Genomic DNA, 18591 nt, shown 5'->3' on the forward strand with positions numbered 1-18591 from the left:
GTCAAATGCTGGATCACGGTGGGGAAGACTGTCACCCTTTTCTGGGTGCTATTCGCTACCCGGACTACCAAGTGTATCGCTTGAAACGGCGTTGTTTCGGGAAAAGTGGTCGCCCAATGGGAAAAATGATAGGTAGAGCAGATCGACTGTGGCAGGGACAAGGGCTCAACGCTGTCCGAAACCGGAGATGGGATATGGGCGGCCCGTCTCCGGACATGAGATTGAGACTCGGCGTTGAGTGATACAGTGAAGTTGTTATATGACTATGTGGAGGTATGGTGATATTAGCAGGGACGCTAAAAAAGTTTATTTATCTAGCAAAGGGTGAAACGAAGTGGATTTAAAGCTATGAGTTCTTGAGCGAGTAATGGATGGGGCACGGCGAAAGATAAGGTAGAAGGCCCGTGGCATCTTTTTGAGCACACGACAGACGAGGTGCCCAGTCGACTGCTTGCGGCGTCCTTGGCTAGACGAGAAACCGATTATTGGCATCCGCAATAGCCCACTGAGGTAAATCTTTTCTTGTGCCAGCCTTAAGTCCGGTGCGGACTTATTCATGCGGATTCCCGAGCTGCCGCTGTGGGTGCTGGGGATGCTGCAGCAATGCCTGCTGCTTCTTGCCTTTCATTTTGAGTCTGACATATTTGAGTCGGTCGTTTTCCTTGTCGTAGGGGCAATCAGCTAATGTCTGAAAGAGCCTTCTGTTGAATCTCGAATTGAGTTTCTCGTGCACGATGGCGATATGCCGGTTGAACGCGTCTCTTCGATGGAACACTTTCTCGCAATACTGATGGGGGCACTTCAAAGCAGGGTACGCTTCGTCATTTAGGTTTAGCTGATCCTTCAGTTCTTGAGGTAACTCGTTTTTATGCTGGATGGCGCAATGCCTTCTTAAATCTGCCCGTCTAGGCAGTCCCAAGATCTTCCATGGACACAACGGGAACGGACACTTGTATGCCCTTTTTATTTCATACTCATCCATGTGAGCTGCGTACTCGAATATGTTAGAAAACGTGTTGGGGCAATGTGTGCATTTGTAATAGCCCCTCTTGTGTTTCTTTGCGATAGACTCCATGAGGGCGCCGTCCATTTTCAATTGTTCAACAAGTGTCAGGCCAGGCGTGGGGGGTCTTCGGTCCATCTTGGAAATTGGAAATGAGCTTCTTCTATCGATACCGCATCTATCTTTCAAATTGTCTTGGTTACCACTGCCGCTGCAATTCGAGTGTGGGGTCGTAACGTTTTCCGTTTTGGGTGACTCCGTTTTGGGTGACTCATTTTTGGGTGAGTCAATTTTCATTGGTTGCACAGGCGGTGACGGCGCAAATGAAGCGTGCACAGGTTCGCCGCCCGTCTCGTCATCAAAGTATACGAATTCGAAGCATTTGAAGCTCTCGGAAACTGAGTCGTCCGGTATATTGATTTGCTGTTTGCTAAAGTCGGTGTGTGGTTCCTGCCACTCTGGCCAGTGTGCTTGCAATGTGTTTTGGGTGTGGCAGTGGTGGGTGTGAGCAGGCGGATGGTTACGCAGCACGCTGACTTCTTCTTGGAAGCTCAGCGCCCTACTGATAGCCGGCCGATTATTCACTGAGTAGTCCAGCTCACCACTGCCCAGGTCCATGCTGGAATGCGTGCGATAGCTATTGGACACCTCCATGAACCACGGCTGCCGGAAAACCTGCTCATCATGGCACCTGTGTGAATGTCTGTGCTGGTGCTGGTGGCTGCAGGGACACGACGGCGCCGACGCACAAGTCGCAGTCTCATCCAGGAAATCCAGGTCGCACACGCTGCTGGAGGCGTCGATTGACGGAGAAAGCTTGAGGGAACTCGATATGAGCGACTCACTGCCGAACTGCTTCTCCGCATCCTGGTCCAGCGTCTCTCTCGACTCGCCCAGAATCTCCTGCAGCTGCTTCAGCGCCACCGTGGCATCTTGATACTTCAGCACGTCCTCCAGTGACGCATGCTGCTTGCTGCTCTTGTTTTTCCAGTACGCGTGCCTGTTCTCGAATGCGGTTTTCATATTTATATCAATCAATAAAAAAAGTACTAAAAAAAAAGGACCGTCAGGAAGATCCAGCTTCCCTCTTTGCGTGACTGTGAAAGCGATGAAAAGGAATAGTGACTTGTTTTAATTAAACCGTATCTTACTTTCAGAGAGTAAAGTTCTCCCGGGGATCCAAGAGTAAAAAGAGACCCAAAAAAAATTCTCTGCAACGCTCCTTTATTTTATACAGAGACACTGCAAAAGTCCGTCCGTTTTGATCCGTATTATAACATGGTGGTGTGGACACTTTCATCCTTTTTGAAATAAAGGCTGTTCACGACCTCCGCAGAGAAAGCCGAAGGCGGTCTCACGCCTGCATATCAGCAAGGAGCACATGGCAAGAATGTCGCCTGCATAATGTATGGCGATGTGTCCACGCAACGTGCACAGCGCGCATCTCCGATTCACCGGTCGGCAGGCAGTCTTCTGTAATGTACAAAGAATAGCACATTCCGACATGCCACCATTACCCTAAATGGCTAATTTGCTTAGTGCATTGAGAGGTGTTGATGCCCTGCTTTGCATATCACAGTAATCAAGAATTGATGCGTTATCTTACATGGCAGCAACCGCGCTTAACATATACAGCACGCAATTGCAGGTGCCCTAGGCTGAACATCTATACTACGATTTCACACTGAAAACCACAACAGTCGTGCGCGGCCAAAGCACGCGCATCTTGGCCAGCAACAGTGCACCTTGTCACGGTGGGGCAAGCATCAAGGTGGGGAATAATGACAGGGGCTGCCACCGGTTTCTGAAAGCGGAAAATGTGAGAGAATTCCGAAACATAATTGCGAGAGTTATGTGATCTCTAAACAGAGAAATTCCCCTCTTCTCCGAATGACTTTTTCCATTCTTGGCAAGATGCATGTAGAGCATTCTTATTCATCTCGGCGGTCTGCGGGGTGCAGGCCTTCCGGTTTATGGTGATTCTCTATAAAAAGATTTTCTCTATCTATAACTACGGCATTTCCTACGTTTTTGTTTGGATAGCTGGCAGTATTGTTTCCTCTTGGGAGGGTGCGTGGCCATTGTTGTATGACAATGAAAGTCGCAGAAGAAAGATCTCAGCGTATCTCCCCATTTGAAACCATAGCATCTGTGTGATGCGTATTGAGGTAAGCCGCAAGAGTGGGGCGATGCCCATAGTCAGCCCTGTGGGCACGCGCAGTGTAACTGCGATTGCTCAGACTCGGGTTCGTTGCTTTGTTTTTATTTTTTTGTTTACGTCTCTATGCGTCTGCTGTGAGTACTATGAAGTTTCATGTGCTCACGTGTCCGGGTCCAACGGCGTGAGTCTCAGATACGGCCTTATTACTCGGTGGTTCGGGAACAGCTCCTTTGCACGCGGCTCGTTCAGCTCCGGTGAAACAACAACGTCGTCGCCGGGAATCCAGTTCACTGGGGTCATTATCTTTCTATCTAGCTTGTCTACAACTTGTAGCGAATCTAGACATCTCAGAATCTCTGCGGTGTTTCTCCCGGTGGATAACGGATATGCGTGCAGGAGGCGTACCTCCTTGCTGGGGTCGATCAGGTAGACAGACCGTATCGGCACCGGCATTCCTCTCTCGTCGAAATTTCGTAGATCAATCATTCCATACATCGTGGATATACGGCGATCTTCATCGCATATGATGGGGAACGTCACCTTCGAGCCGGTGATTTGCTCAATGTCTTGAAGCCACCTGTTGTGCGTGTCTCTGGCATTGGTGGAGAGCCCCAGCAGTTTGCAATTTCTTTCTTCAAACTCGCCATGCAATGCCGCGAAGGCACCAAGCTCTGTGCTGCAGACTGGCGTGTAGTCACCAGGATGTGAGAAGAATAGACACCACGAGTCTCCAATATACTTGTAGAAGTCAATTTGACCTTGCGAGGAAGAACTCTTGAAATTCGGCGCTCTGGATCCCAAATAAACCTGTGGTCGTATTGGCACGGACATTATGCAGGTCTACGATGCACCTCGAGAGAGGCAGGTGTTGCTTTACTGCCGATGGAATGGTATGATACAGCAAAGGCTGGGCCATAAAGATGCCATGCTTTATAGTTTCGACCTCGAGTTGAGAGCACTCCACTCGATTTTTGATACCGCTAGTGGCGGAGCCACATATGGAGCAAAAACAGTGCATGGGTTACCCGGTCGCGTAATGCGAGTTCTCGACGAGTTCCGGATATATGATCGTCCTCATTTGTGAAGCGGCTTCAGAATGATCGGTAAGGTGTTTATTTTAAGTGTTTTTATTGTGATTTAGCATCTGTTTATTCATTGGTAAACTTCTGATGCAAGCGATTATGTAATATACTTAATTCATTAGAGAAAGTTGATGGTTTCATAGAATCTGAGCGCAAGACAAGCGTATAAAACGGCTGTGATGTTCTTAGAAAATCCATGGGTTAATGTACAAGGTCAATTCAATTGACTATAATGAGGGTTATTATTGTTAAGATGAAAAACTAACAAAAATTAATTTATTGGTTTTCTGGTCTCAATTTTCTAACTTCCTTACCCACTTTCCAGATTTCCATGTTTCTGATAGTTTGTAATTCAGATTCCAATTTTTCTCTGTAATCCTTTTGTGAGTTGAATTCCAAAGATCTCTTAGTTTCACTACCGTTCTTAACAGATTCGTACAAGTCGTTGAAAACTGGTTTCAATGCATTCTTGAAAATTGGGTACCAGTCCAAAGCACCTCTTCTGGCGGTAGTAGAACAAGCATCGTACATGTAATCCATACCGTATTTACCAATCAATGGGTACAATGATTGGGTAGCTTCTTCAACGGTCTCGTTGAAAGCTTCAGATGGAGAGTGACCATTTTCTCTCAAGACTTCGTATTGAGCCAAGAACATACCGTGGATACCACCCATTAAACAACCTCTTTCACCGTACAAGTCAGAGTTGACTTCTTTCTCGAAAGTGGTTTGGTAAACGTAACCGGAACCAATAGCAACGGCCAAAGCTTGAGCCTTCTCATCGGCCTTACCAGTGACGTCATTCCAGACAGCGTAAGAAGAGTTGATACCACGACCTTCCTTGAATAGAGATCTGACAGTTCTACCGGAACCCTTTGGAGCCACCAAGATGACATCAACATCTGATGGTGGTACGACGTGGGTCAAATCCTTGAAAACTGGGGAGAAACCGTGAGAGAAGTACAAAGTTTTACCCTTGGTGATCAAAGGCTTCAAAGCATCCCATGTTTCAGATTGAGCAGCATCAGAAAGCAAATTCATGACGTAGTTACCTTTCTTGATAGCTTCTTCGACTTCGAAAAGATTCTCACCTGGGACCCAACCGTCTTCGATGGCAGCTTTCCAGGAAGCACCATTCTTACGAACACCGATGATGACATTCAAACCATTGTCTCTCAAGTTCAAACCTTGACCGTAACCTTGAGAACCATAACCAATCAAAGCAAATGTGTCGTTCTTGAAGTAGTTCAAAAGCTTCTCCTTTGGCCAGTCAGCTCTTTCATAAACGGTTTCAGTGGTACCACCGAAGTTGATTTGTTTCAAACCACGAGTGGAGATCAATGGCTTGACAAATTGTCTAGCAGCTGGCTTGTAAGCGGTAGCACGAGCAGCTAAGGCAAAAGTTCTCTTGGCGGTGATAACACGAGAGTTACAGATCAATCTTGCGGCTTGATTTCTCAACATTTTAAACGTAATGGTATATTCAATTAAATGAAGTTATTTTGAGAATAAACCAGAAAAAAATAGTAAATTCGAGCTCAGATAAAATATCTAAAGCGTATTCTCGCAATGACCAGGTACCTACTGTAGTCCTCCATTTATATACTATGACAATTTTTTCGCCTTCTTGAAAATTTTCAGAGTTCGGATTGCGTCCTCTACGGCAAATTTTTCAGCGTCGTTAGTTTTTTCAGTTTTTTACGACGCTGAGTTTTTATGCACATCACTTTTGGCGTAAATAACGACGCAGTAATCCTGGGATGTCTGCTGAGAGGAGGTCGCTGCTGCTCTATCTGGAGGTGGGCGATTCATTCCCTTTCAATATGGCATACCCTTGGAAGGTAACCTTAATGCTGGGGAATATCTCAACCCTAACGGCTGGTGTGTGAGTCTACTTCTTTCGCTTTGATTTTTGCAATAAAAGTTCCGGATATAGTTGGGCTATGCAGCTGGCTAATGCGAGTCGAATTGAGGTGAGGATTGCAGAGAGTTTGTTTGAATTGATCGAAGAGTAGATTATTTTTGGTTGACTCTTCTTTTTACATCAAAGTCACGTGTGATCGTTTGCCATCTCACGGCCGGGTCACACCAGTGTAGTATATCGGTTCTAAGAGGTTCGTTTGGATCCAACCCACATACTATTTAAATGATGCAGAACTGAATAGTCTACATCTTTGAACTTTAGTCTTACTCTTGCCATTGGATAAGCCTACCTACAGGGTACTCTATTATTACAAGCTTTATCATGTCTGTTTGTTTAGCCGTCACAAAGGGTATCGCTGTTTCCTCCCTCGGGTTGTATGCTGGTATATTAACAACGACATCGTTGGTCACAATTGTTACGCCTTTGGAAGTGCTATCGCAACATTTGAGCCCAGTAGTTTGTAAAATTGGTGAACTTGCGTCTTTCCTTGGAACTCTTTCTACCGGGTTTTTCGCTGCCAGTTTTTTCGCTGCACCACCTCATTTGAGACATCCATACTTGCTCTATGGTGCTCTAGTTGCTCCAGTGTCTGCTCTATACTTGTGGGGTATTTCACGCTGTAATCACAAAATCAAATACAACCAGAAGAAAAGAGAAGAACAGAGCAAATCGCCTCAGGGACCACAATTGAGCGATTCCGTGGTTGATCTAGGTAAAGAAAACAAATGTGATGCTCCTGCAGGACACCCTCCAATTAACAATGATGGTGCTAAATGTCCATTTGGCAGTGCAACCGTCACACACTGTCCACCTTCAGCAGACGCTCATAGACCAAAGAGATGCCAAAAGAAAATCAATTGCCATTTGGCAGTCGTAACTTTGGCTACCGTGGCAGGTTTCATCTCTTCCGTGGTAGGAATTTACGGCGAGGGACAGCTGGCATGAGAAATTCTATTGATAGAGAAATTTAATACTGTATTTCATATCAATCGTTTATTTATTTATTTATTTATTTATTCAATATATACATATACATCTATGTGTATATATTTATCACTTGTTTATTATGATATCGCGCCAAAGCTCGATGTACAGAATTGGTTATTCTTCATTCGTTCCAGTCATCTAAGTTCGTTTCTAACATGCTAAGGCCCCAGTAGGCACCTTCTTCTCAAAGTCTATCATTTGAATGTCTTCAAATGTATGTGCAAGGATATGGGAATTGTCATCATTGAATTCAAAAATGAAGACACCCTTTATAATCCTGGAATTTTTACTGTCATTTGTTTCATACGGATTCAGAGAATCGACTTGAGCAGATACAGCATCTCCGGAAACGGATTTTGAAGAAGGATGGAATACAAAGTCTAGGAATGGAGGCTTCGAATCTTTCATTGTTGGAAAAGGGGTCACTCTACCTTTTTGATTTCTTATTGGCTTCTCACATTCCTCTTTCGAGGAACAACTTTGCCAATTAATAACCAATTTATCGTTCTTCGTACAGCAATTAAACTGCTTCTGCTTGGCCAAACTATCTTTGTCGTCTCTTAACAGTGTTAGCACCGAAGTTATGAGTAGTTGGCTTCTCCTGGTTAGTATTAGTTTATTTGTAAGAAGTCTAATGGCATTAATGGACGCCTTGTACTTCGTTTTACCACTTAATACGGGAAAATAGGGATGTGTCGTTGGCAGCAGCCTTAGCTTGATGTTTTTGTCTATTATTGAATCTTCGAAGGGCTCCTGTAGAAAATTCGGGACCCCTTTCTTTGTAAGATACTCTGTCATCGTGCCTAAATTAGCATGCCGCAGAGAATATAATCGGTAACATGTATGACTCATACGTATCCTTGTTAAATGGCTTAAAGATCGTGAAGCGCACTCGAAGTGTTTGATATGCAGAAACATATCCCTCTTAGAGAGCCTATATAATCAACTAGTACTATTTTTCGGCCATGTATTTTCAACATGTTGATCCCTCAATTTTCAGTTTTTGAGAAATCTTCAAATAATAAGTAACAGCCAGCGCCTGTAATGTACCAAAAAGTCCTTTTGAATCTTATATGAAAAATGGAACAATATTGCCTATCCCAGCACCAAAAGCGATGCGAGATTTTTCATAAGCTGTGAATGAGTAATTGAGCATGCAGGCAAATGCAAACAGCCTCTCATACGCCACCTATAAGCTTTTTTCCCCCTTATTGCTCGTCTTTTGATATTACTGATAGGTATGAAAGTGGTACAAGCGAAATTCTTACAGATGTGACATTACTGCTGAAATCTAACAAGATTCTGGGCACATCATCACATAGTTCAAAGGGTCGTATTTGACCTGAACTCTCAAGATTCTAATTGTGAACATTAATTATCTCTCTCCTACACTCTAACAAACCAAATCAAGGAAATAACAACGGTTGAAATGTTAACACTTATATTTTAAACACAGCGTCTTGTATACATTGTTCAGAAGCTTCATATTTATCCTCATTACTGTAACCTTCTCTTGTTAAAAGTGAGTTATCTATGTCAAATCCACAAAACCCACGCATTTTATGGGATCGCAACCTAACGGTCGTCGGTGTTCGAGGTTTTTTTTAAAATGGACGTTTTCTTCAAATCACGACTCAGTTAAGAGAATATAATAGGACGGCATTGTGGTCAACTTGCTACTCACGGTGAATCACTGAATATCAGCAATTGGGTTCATAATTGTGTATTATAGTCATTCTCTTTAAGGTGTAGAGTGACTGTACTATTAAAAGACTTTCAAGTGGCGGTCTTATTTTTTCCTTTGCATAGGGTTATTGAAATAGCTTAAGGACATTTTCAGCTCTAGTTCCGTTACTATCATAGAAGTAGTACCCCCGACTCTATCAATTGCATAGCTCTACTGATTTCTTCACGTTTCTCTTCAATTTGAGATTTCGATATACACTACCATAATGGCGTCCCAATTCTTCCTAAAGACGTCACAAGACATTGAGCTGTTCCAGGGGTATCCTGATTTCACACAGTCTGCATCTAACTCTAGTGAAGGTGGTGTCATATCTTCAATATTATCGCCATGCGGTAGATTTTTGGCTCTATCAACAAAAGATTACGTGAAAATTTTCACCGGTGGAATTTTAGAAATATTACTTTTGGAGCTGCCTTTGTCCAACACCTACAACTTGCAATTTTCGCCTGCCGGAAACTACTTAAGTACATGGGAGAGACCATCTGTGGACGATTCAGCTCATCAAAACGTAAAAGTTTGGTATCTAAATAGAGACTTCAGTGATAGCGATAAAAACGTGGAACCTGCATTTCAGTATCAGGCAAAAAGTCAAAGCGGATGGGCTCTACAGTTCTCTAAACTAGATAACTATGCTGTCAAACAGTTCAGTAAAGAATTAAGGATTGTGAAATTGGAACAAACTGTGGAAAGTGGAAAACAATTTGATTTTGATCATCCGTACTCAACTCTATCACAATCCCAAGAATCTGAGAATCAAATTTTCTCTACATTCTTGATTTCACCAGCTGAACATCCTACTATCTGCACGTTTACACCGGAAAAGAGCGGCAAACCAGCCCACTTGACCATCTGGCCATTGCTTGAGGGTAAAATAACTAAGAAGATAGTTACGAAAACATTCTTCAAGGCTGATTCGTGTCAATTAAAATGGAATGATCAGGGCAATGCCATTTTATGTGTCGCCACTACGGATTTTGACTCATCCAACAAGTCATATTACGGTGAAAATACGCTGTATTTGTTAACCTTCCAAGGTGTGAACGGTGCACTGGGTGGCAACTCCGTTCGTGTGCCTCTTTCAAAAGAGGGGCCAATCCACGATTTCACCTGGTCGCCAACTTCCAGACAATTTGGTGTTATTTATGGATTCATGCCTGCCAGTATTACCTTTTTCGATCTAAGGGGAAATATTGTTCATTCTTTGCAAGAGCAACCAAAGAATACCATGCTCTTTTCCCCTACTGGTAGATATATTTTGATTGCTGGATTCGGGAACTTGCAGGGATCTGTGGAAATTCTCGATCGTCACGATAAATTTAAATGCATCTCAAAATTTGACGCTGCAAATACTTCCGTTTGTAAATGGTCACCTGGTGGAGAATTTATAATGACTGCAACTACATCTCCTCGTCTGAGAGTAGATAACGGTATCAAAATATTACATGTAACAGGTAAACTGGTTTTCGTCAAAGAGTTCAAAGAGCTCTTGAAAGTCGATTGGAGACTGCCATGCAAATTCAAAACAAGTGCAAGCACGCATATTATTAGAGGGTTTCAAGAAATTTCAGAAACTAACATTTTGGCAGATCCAAAGATATCTGGTAGTTCCCAATTAATGATACATCCATCAGTCGCTGAATATGAATCCAAGCATCCAAAGAGAAGTAGTAACAATGGAAACGGCACACAGAGTAAGCCGGTTGGAGCTTACAGACCGCCACATGCTAGAAAGGCAGGTATTGCTAGATCTGTCCCTGGTATCCCAATTGTAAACGCCAAACCTCAGCAGAAGACTATACCCGGTTTGGTACCTGGAATGTCGCCTCCAAAGAGCTCCTCTAAGTCTGCCACTAAGAATAAGAAAAGATCAAACAAGAAGAAAAGCGATCAGGAAGAAAATGGTGATGATACCGGTTCAAAAAAATCAAGTCCTGCTCCACCTCAATCACCAAATGATGACCAACAGTCCGTCAAAGAGACTTCTTCACCGGAGGAGAAAAAAATCAGATCTTTGTTGAAAAAATTAAGAGCGATTGAAGTTCTTAAGCAAAGACAATCCAATGGCGATAAGCTGGAGGATACTCAAGTTCTGAAAATACAAACGGAAGAAAAAGTTCTCAATGAGTTAAAATTCATGGGTTGGGAGGGTGACATTCAAGATAAATAGTCCCAAACAACTTTCATTTATATCGATTTGTATATATTAAAGCATGGCGCATGCCATATTGTTGTGTATAACCCATAGGATTGTTTTTTTCTTCTCTAGCCTCATTGCTCAAAAGAAAAGTGCAGATCCCTTGTCGCGGCGCTTCGAAACTTTTCATGAAAAATACGAACGTTTCCTTGCGCGAAGACAGAACGGCGCTGATTATTGGAATATGTACAATGCAAAAGCGCCGCTGCAAACAAAGTATTGTGAGCTGCCACAGCTTCAGTTGCTCATCTTTTTCTGGTATTGAGACTCGATTATTTTTGTTTGGTATGTATTTATTGTGTAGACAAAATCGTGTGGGAAGTTTAGACGCCACTGTTCTTACATCTCCCAAGACGCTCACGGTTAGGCAGTACGCTGCTACATTGCCTAATATTAAACCTTGCATTTGAGGTGTCTACTCCGATAGGTGAAAAAAAGTCACAGTGAAAATAGTGGACTTTTCTCTTTCGATGGCAGAGAGTTTGTATAAAAGAAATGCGTCAATTGATAAATTTATAACTACTTACTCTCCCTTCGCGCTGTTACCTAGTTAATTGTAATCGAAAGACGTACTGAAAGCAACTTGATAGGTTCAAAATGGCTGAAGGTAAGCGAGATTTTGTTTCGCAGCTGAATATCTTCAACAAGGAAAACTATACCTTCACAACGCATTCTAAGAATGAAGAAACTTTGGAGCAGGATAGCTCCTCTGGGTTGGAAAACGATGAGCACTTCGTTGGCGAGCTGGATCAAGGAAACAGACAGCTAGGATTATTTTCATGCATCGGCCTGATTTGCAATAGAATGCTTGGCACTGGCGTATTTGCAACATCATCCACAATATACATGCTATGTAACTCAGTTGGCTTGGCATTGATTATATGGGTAGTCGGTGCAATAATTTCATTAGCCGGTCTTTATGTTTACTTGGAATTTGGTACAGCAATTCCTAAGAATGGTGGTGAGAAGAATTATTTAGAATTTATTTTCAAGAAACCAAAATTTTTTATCACCTCGATGTATGCAGCATACATTTTCTTCTTAGGTTGGGCAGCTGGTAATTCTGTAAACACTGCTGTCATGTTTCTCACAGCATCTGGCACTGAAGTTACTGAATGGAATCAACGTGGTGTTGGTGTAGCTGTTGTTGGATTTGCCTTTCTGATAAATGCTGTCAACGTTAAAGCTGGACTTTATTTACAAAATTTATTAGGCATTTTTAAGATTGGTATCGTGCTCTTTATTTCTGTGACAGGTTGGGTGGCACTAGGTGGTGGTTTAAAAGGTGGATATAAAACAGACAATTTTCATAATGCATTCGAAGGCTCTAGGGACGCTACAGCGTATGGAGTGGTTAACGCCTTGTATAACGTCATTTGGTCATTTGTGGGATATTCGAATGTCAATTATGCTTTAGGGGAAGTTAAAAACCCTGTGAGAAGTTTGAAGATTGCAGGGCCTACATCCTTGGTTGCCATAGCTGTTATCTATATTTTGGTTAATGTCGCGTATTTCGCTGTTGTGCCAAAGCAGACAATGATTACATCAAAGTTGATTCTCGCGGCTGACTTTTTTGATATCGCGTTTGGACCAACTGCCAAAAAAGCATCCGCAGTTTTTGTTGGTTTGAGTGCTCTGGGGAATGTTTTATCAGTCATTTTTTCACAGGGTAGAATCATTCAGCAATTGGGTCGTGAAGGTATTTTACCATTCCCAAAATTTTTTGCATCATCCAAACCATTCAATTCTCCAACTGTCGGCCTATTTCAACATTTTATTGTTTGCGTTGTGACAATACTGGCACCTCCAGCAGGAGATGCGTATAACTTCATTTTAAATTTGATTTCATATCCCATGAATATAATTAATTTCTTCGTTAGCGCGGGACTGCTATGGATCTACTGGCAACGCCGTAAAGGGCTAATTGAGTGGAATCCTCCCATCAAGGCTGGCGTAACCGTCACTATTTTTTTCCTATTATCGAATCTGTATTTGATTGTTGCACCATATGTCCCACCTACAGAGGGACAGAGCGTTTATAATACTCTGCCATACTGGATTCACTGTGTCGTAGCATGGGCTATCTTTGGAGTTGGTGCAATTTATTATCTCATTACCGCTCAAATTTTGCCTAAAATTGGTCATTATAGGCTCGAAACTAAGGAAATTATTGGTGAAGATGGGTTCTGGAGAACCGACATCATCAAAGTATATGACGGTCAGGAAATTGAAGATACCGATTTCGACAACCATAAAGTAACAGCATTCAGCTCTGAAGAAAGTAAATTTTTTCAGTAACTGAGTCACTGCCTTCACAGGCAATGACCTTTTGCATGATAAAGGTCAAGAATCAGATTTTTCAGTACCATGTAATGACTTGTAGATTTACTTTTGCTCATTGACGACGTATAATTGGGATCTTAAGGTGATGAAAGTTAAAATTAATTAATTACGTACAATAGCTAATAAACTACCTCTGTTGCTGATTTCTCGGATGAATGTTGCGACCAATTATAGGTTGTAACGCTTTGGGAAGCCAGTATGAGGCTTCACCTTGGAAGCCCCAAACATTCTTGTCCTTTCTGACAGCTTTTATATCATCTATTTTGGTATTGAAAATGGCGACTTTCCCACCATCTTGTCTACATCTTTCGACGTATCCCATTGCAGGCCATACTTTGCCACTTGTGCCTATCACCAAAACTAAATCAATTTTTTCAGCTAATGGAAAGGAATTGTTTGGGTCATTTGTTTCCTTAACAAAAAACTTGTCAACTTTATCCATTTGTGATAAAGGTAGAGGTTCACCAAACCAGACAACACCAGGTCGCAGCAAGCCTTCCTTGCACTGTGGACACTGCGGGAGATCTTCTTTAGTGATGTGAGGTAAAGGATCAAAATCGGAGGAGCTCATCCCAGATTCTTTGTCATTTTCTCTCTCAATATTGCTTAGGGGTAATGAGCTTTTCTTTGATTTTTTCTTGCTAGGAAACAATTGATCTCGATATCGTCTTTTCACACCAACATCTCGAGGGGTATGCTCCCTCAAGGAAGACGTCAAGAAAAGAGATTTAGTATTTTTACCCCTGTAAGTGCAGAAAAAAGACGTACATTGCAGATCGAAGAGACTGCCATGAAGCTCGCAGAGATCTTCCTCCAATTGGCCTGCCTTCTGGTGTAAACCATCCACATTCTGTGTTACTATGAGAACTTCCTTTCTGCAATCTTTACACTTCTTTGAAAGACTAGCCAATGCATAATGACCATCATTCGGCCTTGCTTTCATAGCAATATACCTCCTGTTTGAGTAGAAAAGCCAAACAAGCCCTGGATTTGATTGAAAAGCTTCAGGCGTAGCTAAATCGAGTGATGTGTATCCTTTCCACGACCCATTTTGCAGCCGATATGTAGGAATTCCAGAATCCTGAGATAATCCTGATCCAACCACGCACAGAATTTTTTGAGCCTGCCTCAAGTAGTTATGAAATGATTTTAATTGAGGATCATCGCATGTGTCTTCTTCGCTATCATCCTCACTAGAAGACATTCCAGAAGAGTAATCATCCAACACTAAACGTGAGCTGAATCTAAACTTGACTAAATATTGCAGTTTTAGGCTCTCTTTCTTGTATAATTGGCCGTCTATAGCATATATTCTGAAGCTTCTTGCTTTGCAAATAAAGAAAAAAATGACAGATATCGTTTTCCTTGTATAAAGAGGCCAAAGGCACAAGAAAGCAAACTCCACCATGGTTCTTCCAATAATAATAGGTGTTGGTGTCACAGCTATAGCCTTGACGGTACGATCCGGGTTGAGGGCGTGGGAACTATATAGAGCGCTACCGATATTTACTATCGCAAGAATGAATAACATTTATCTGAAGAACACTAGTCATCTGGAGAACGACATGAGATTTTCTAGCAGCCAATTGAATACTCGTCAAAAGCTTGAATTGGAAAAATACACAGGAGGGTTCAATTCTAGAATGACAGAAGCTGAGGCGCTCTTGATTCTTGACATACCCCCAGAGAATATTGTGCATCTTGATGAAGAGATGTTGAAAAAAAAGCATCGCAACGCTATTTTCAACAACCATTCAGACAAAGGTGGTAGTCCATACTTGGCCATGAAAATTAACGAAGCTAGAAATGTTCTTATCAACAGTGTTATGATAAAAAAGAGATGAAATCATGTTCTTTACTCACTGTTCTTAAGTGTATAAAATATTAATCATATGATTTTTATATGAATCCTCGTACAGAGAAAAACAGAAACACGGTTTTTAAAATAGAAAGTACTTCAAGAGAGAGATTTTGATGAAAGCAAGCGTTCAATTTGACCATTCACCACAATCTGAGGCTTGTATAGTATCAAAAGACGTTTTTCGGGAGTCATGGAGTTCAGAGCCAAGGAGATTCGCTGAGATCACACTACCGAGTTATAATCCATTTGATATCAAACCGATAGTTGCACATGTACAAGTCGATGAGAACTTACCATCAAGAACAGCTAGATTATCAGCGAAGTTATTCGATGTACCTGAGTATGGTCCAGCCTTCAGCTTCTGCTATCTCCAAATAATGGACAAAAGTCCGCAAGTTTTCGAGACAGTAGCTATTTCAGTCAGTGAACAATTATATGATAAGCTGATGCAATTGCGTCTATCTGAACACAAATTGGAATATCTCAAGATTAAATTTGGTCTTCGCAGTTTGGAAACTGTAGTCTGGAAAGATTTTTCCATATATCCTTCGTTATGCTCAATCTCATATTGCGCTCCACATTTTGTTGGATTGATAAACTTTCAGAGGACCCAAATTATCTTCGTGAAAAGCATGAATTTGACCGTTTCAGAATTTTCAAAGAATAGCTATCAATTTGATTTATTGAGAATAACTCCCTCAAGAAATTTAAGAATGAGATTGAAATGTTTAGAATTTTCAGTACCGCCTGATTTAATAACTCCGGTACCCTCGAAAACCGATGACGACACGATTTACGCCTTTGCGAACTTTGAGACTATGCTACATATGGGAATAGCTAGTGGGTCCTATGTAAGACTTGCTAGTGAAACTGTTTCGAGGATAGTCAAACTGTTTGTTTTTGCGAATCCAAATAGCTTTGATAGTTTCAAAATATTCGTCCATCCTCGAATTGCTGCACATTTCTCAAAAGATGAAGAAGTTTATGTGACCAAGTGCGCAATAAGCGAGACAGAAATACAGATTCCATCATCTGTCTCGATTTCTAGAGTTGGATGTTGGGATAATTCTCAGAAGATTCTGCAGAATATAATTTTTAGCAACCTTAAGTTGTTTCTTACCTCAAAGAAAAGAGTTCTCCATGGAGGTGACATGATACCCATACCTTTTGATTCCAATATGGCGGCGCTTTGCTCTGACGACTCGAAAGGAGGACTCCCATTCGCAAAAAACGACAGAGTAGTGTGGTTTTATGTGGAAAACTTTGAAATGGACAGCAAATTGAATTCCAAAAGTAGCCCTGAGTTCATCATTGATCCCAACAAAACCAAGCTTATAACTGCAAACACTGTTTCAAGACCCCCGCTAACAATAGACAGGTGCAACTATATTTCATACTATGGTCTCAAAAAAACTTTTGATTATGATTTTTCAATATTTCCTTACGCTAAAAAGATGTGCGATGTCTTAAGTTCATTTTTGAGTTGTCGTGATAGGAAAATACCCTTTAGCAGTTCCATATTACTGCATTCAGCCAGCCCAAATACCGGGAAAAGTATGTTAGTTGAGTTTGCGGCCGGTCTTTTAGGTTTTCATCTATTCAAGATCGACTGTACATTGCTAACTACAACAGTGGGATCGATAGACTCAACGGCTAAAATTATGGGATACTTGAGGGGAAAGCTAGATGGTTCCGTGCTGCATTCAAAACCAGCCATAATATTTATCTCCCATTTGGATGTTATTGTAGGCAAGAGCGAACAGGGGCAAGATTTTGAGTCTGGAAAAGTTACAAAAACAATGGATGCTGAACTTACAAGGCTGATCCAAGATTATTCCAGCACCGAAAGTGAAACAGTCTTTATAGGTTCTGTCAATGATATCGATACTATGCCTCAGAATATTAGGAATACTGTAAAATTCGACATTAATATACCAATACCATCTGAAAATCAGAGGTTAGCGATTTTTGAATGGCTTTTATCGCCATACCAGTTGAATCAACAACAGTCTTCAAGCGGCCAGCTTTTCCATTGTGGCCGCGATGTATCTACAAGCAAACTTGCACTACAATGTGCAGGGTTGACACCATTAGATATTGAAAAAATTGTTCAAAGTGCTAAATACAACTGCTTCAAAAGGAGTTCGGGTTATGGAAGCAGGCAAATTTGTGTCGAAGGTCTCTTTTACGTAACAATGGAAGACCTTTCTAAAGCAATAACACAAGCTAGAGATGAGTTTTCCTTGTCTATTGGTGCACCGAAGATACCAAGGGTCACATGGAAAGACATTGGAGGTATGGACACAGTTCAAGGAGAAATCATGGACACTATAGAGATGCCTTTGAAGCATCCGGAACTTTTTGCCTCTGGAATGAAGAAGAGGAGTGGTATTTTATTTTATGGACCACCTGGTACTGGAAAAACTTTGATGGCTAAAGCCATTGCAACCAACTTTTCGTTGAACTTTTTTAGTGTCAAAGGCCCAGAGTTGTTGAACATGTACATTGGTGAATCTGAAGCGAACGTTCGTCGTGTTTTTCAGAAAGCTCGAGATGCGAAACCGTGCGTAATCTTCTTTGATGAATTGGATTCTGTAGCACCAAAGAGAGGGAACCAGGGGGATTCTGGTGGTGTAATGGATCGAATTGTGTCTCAATTACTTGCTGAACTGGATAGCATGGGGACAGAAGGTGACGGTGTTTTTGTAATAGGCGCTACTAATCGACCAGACTTGTTGGATGATGCATTACTAAGGCCGGGAAGATTTGACAAGCTTCTCTATTTAGGGATATCAGATACGGACGATAAGCAACTTAATATATTGAGAGCATTAACCAGAAAGTTTTCTCTTGCGGATGACGTTAATCTCGCGAATGTGGTCAAGAAGTGCCCTTTTACCTATACAGGAGCAGATTTCTACGCCCTATGTTCGGATGCCATGCAGAATGCCATGTCAAGAATAGCAGAGGAGGTTGATGGCAAAGTTAATGAGTACAACAAACAACACAACGTGTCCTTATCAGTTAGATACTGGTTTGACCGAATTGCCAAAGAAGATGACATGAAGGTTACCGTTCGAATGACCGACTTTCTAAAAGCCCAGCGTGAGCTGACCCCAAGCGTTTCTGAGGATGAACTGTCACATTACTTACGTGTAAAAGCTAATTTTGAAGGTAGCTGAGATAGAGACTGACACTCAACTGCAAATGCACTTAATTGCGTCATCTGATATCAACCAGCATTTGAGGAAATGGGCGAGCGAAGTGTACGGTGTAACACTTACTTGCT

At 41.8% G+C, this 18591-nt stretch overlaps 10 protein-coding genes across 10 annotated transcripts; 5 read left to right on the forward strand and 5 right to left on the reverse strand.

The window, feature by feature from the left end:
- Nucleotides 1–550: 550 nt before the first annotated feature.
- On the reverse strand, nt 551–2026 carry RME1 (Rme1p; the record flags this gene model as incomplete). The annotated part of the gene is made up of 1 exon (XM_037286758.1): nt 551–2026. One exon carries the CDS (start codon nt 2024–2026, stop codon nt 551–553), a length of 1476 nt encoding a protein of 491 aa, XP_037142653.1.
- Nucleotides 2027–3323: 1297 nt separating this feature from the next.
- Nucleotides 3324–3995, reverse strand: HG535_0A08730 (peroxiredoxin; the record flags this gene model as incomplete). The annotated part of the gene is made up of 1 exon (XM_037286759.1): nt 3324–3995. One exon carries the CDS (start codon nt 3993–3995, stop codon nt 3324–3326), a length of 672 nt encoding a protein of 223 aa, XP_037142654.1.
- Nucleotides 3996–4522: 527 nt separating this feature from the next.
- On the reverse strand, nt 4523–5710 carry ILV5 (ketol-acid reductoisomerase; the record flags this gene model as incomplete). The annotated part of the gene is made up of 1 exon (XM_037286760.1): nt 4523–5710. One exon carries the CDS (start codon nt 5708–5710, stop codon nt 4523–4525), a length of 1188 nt encoding a protein of 395 aa, XP_037142655.1.
- A 781-nt stretch (nt 5711–6491) lies between these two features.
- On the forward strand, nt 6492–7115 carry HG535_0A08750 (uncharacterized protein; the record flags this gene model as incomplete). Its single annotated transcript, XM_037286761.1, has 1 exon — nt 6492–7115. The coding sequence occupies one exon, from the start codon at nt 6492–6494 to the stop codon at nt 7113–7115; it is 624 nt and encodes a 207-aa protein (XP_037142656.1).
- Nucleotides 7116–7307: 192 nt separating this feature from the next.
- Nucleotides 7308–8075, reverse strand: MCO32 (Mco32p; the record flags this gene model as incomplete). The annotated part of the gene is made up of 1 exon (XM_037286762.1): nt 7308–8075. One exon carries the CDS (start codon nt 8073–8075, stop codon nt 7308–7310), a length of 768 nt encoding a protein of 255 aa, XP_037142657.1.
- Nucleotides 8076–9109: 1034 nt separating this feature from the next.
- Nucleotides 9110–11071, forward strand: HG535_0A08770 (translation initiation factor 2A; the record flags this gene model as incomplete). Its single annotated transcript, XM_037286763.1, has 1 exon — nt 9110–11071. One exon carries the CDS (start codon nt 9110–9112, stop codon nt 11069–11071), a length of 1962 nt encoding a protein of 653 aa, XP_037142658.1.
- A 624-nt stretch (nt 11072–11695) lies between these two features.
- Nucleotides 11696–13396, forward strand: MUP1 (Mup1p; the record flags this gene model as incomplete). Its single annotated transcript, XM_037286764.1, has 1 exon — nt 11696–13396. One exon carries the CDS (start codon nt 11696–11698, stop codon nt 13394–13396), a length of 1701 nt encoding a protein of 566 aa, XP_037142659.1.
- A 172-nt stretch (nt 13397–13568) lies between these two features.
- Nucleotides 13569–14645, reverse strand: HG535_0A08790 (uncharacterized protein; the record flags this gene model as incomplete). Its single annotated transcript, XM_037286765.1, has 1 exon — nt 13569–14645. The coding sequence occupies one exon, from the start codon at nt 14643–14645 to the stop codon at nt 13569–13571; it is 1077 nt and encodes a 358-aa protein (XP_037142660.1).
- Nucleotides 14646–14847: 202 nt separating this feature from the next.
- On the forward strand, nt 14848–15285 carry MDJ2 (Mdj2p; the record flags this gene model as incomplete). Its single annotated transcript, XM_037286766.1, has 1 exon — nt 14848–15285. One exon carries the CDS (start codon nt 14848–14850, stop codon nt 15283–15285), a length of 438 nt encoding a protein of 145 aa, XP_037142661.1.
- Nucleotides 15286–15415: 130 nt separating this feature from the next.
- On the forward strand, nt 15416–18484 carry PEX6 (AAA family ATPase peroxin 6; the record flags this gene model as incomplete). Its single annotated transcript, XM_037286767.1, has 1 exon — nt 15416–18484. The coding sequence occupies one exon, from the start codon at nt 15416–15418 to the stop codon at nt 18482–18484; it is 3069 nt and encodes a 1022-aa protein (XP_037142662.1).
- Between the last annotated feature and the right edge of the window lie 107 nt (nt 18485–18591).

The sequence above is a fragment of the Zygotorulaspora mrakii genome, chromosome 1, assembly GCF_013402915.1.
Source record: "Zygotorulaspora mrakii chromosome 1, complete sequence".
Lineage (NCBI taxonomy): Eukaryota > Fungi > Ascomycota > Saccharomycetes > Saccharomycetales > Saccharomycetaceae > Zygotorulaspora > Zygotorulaspora mrakii.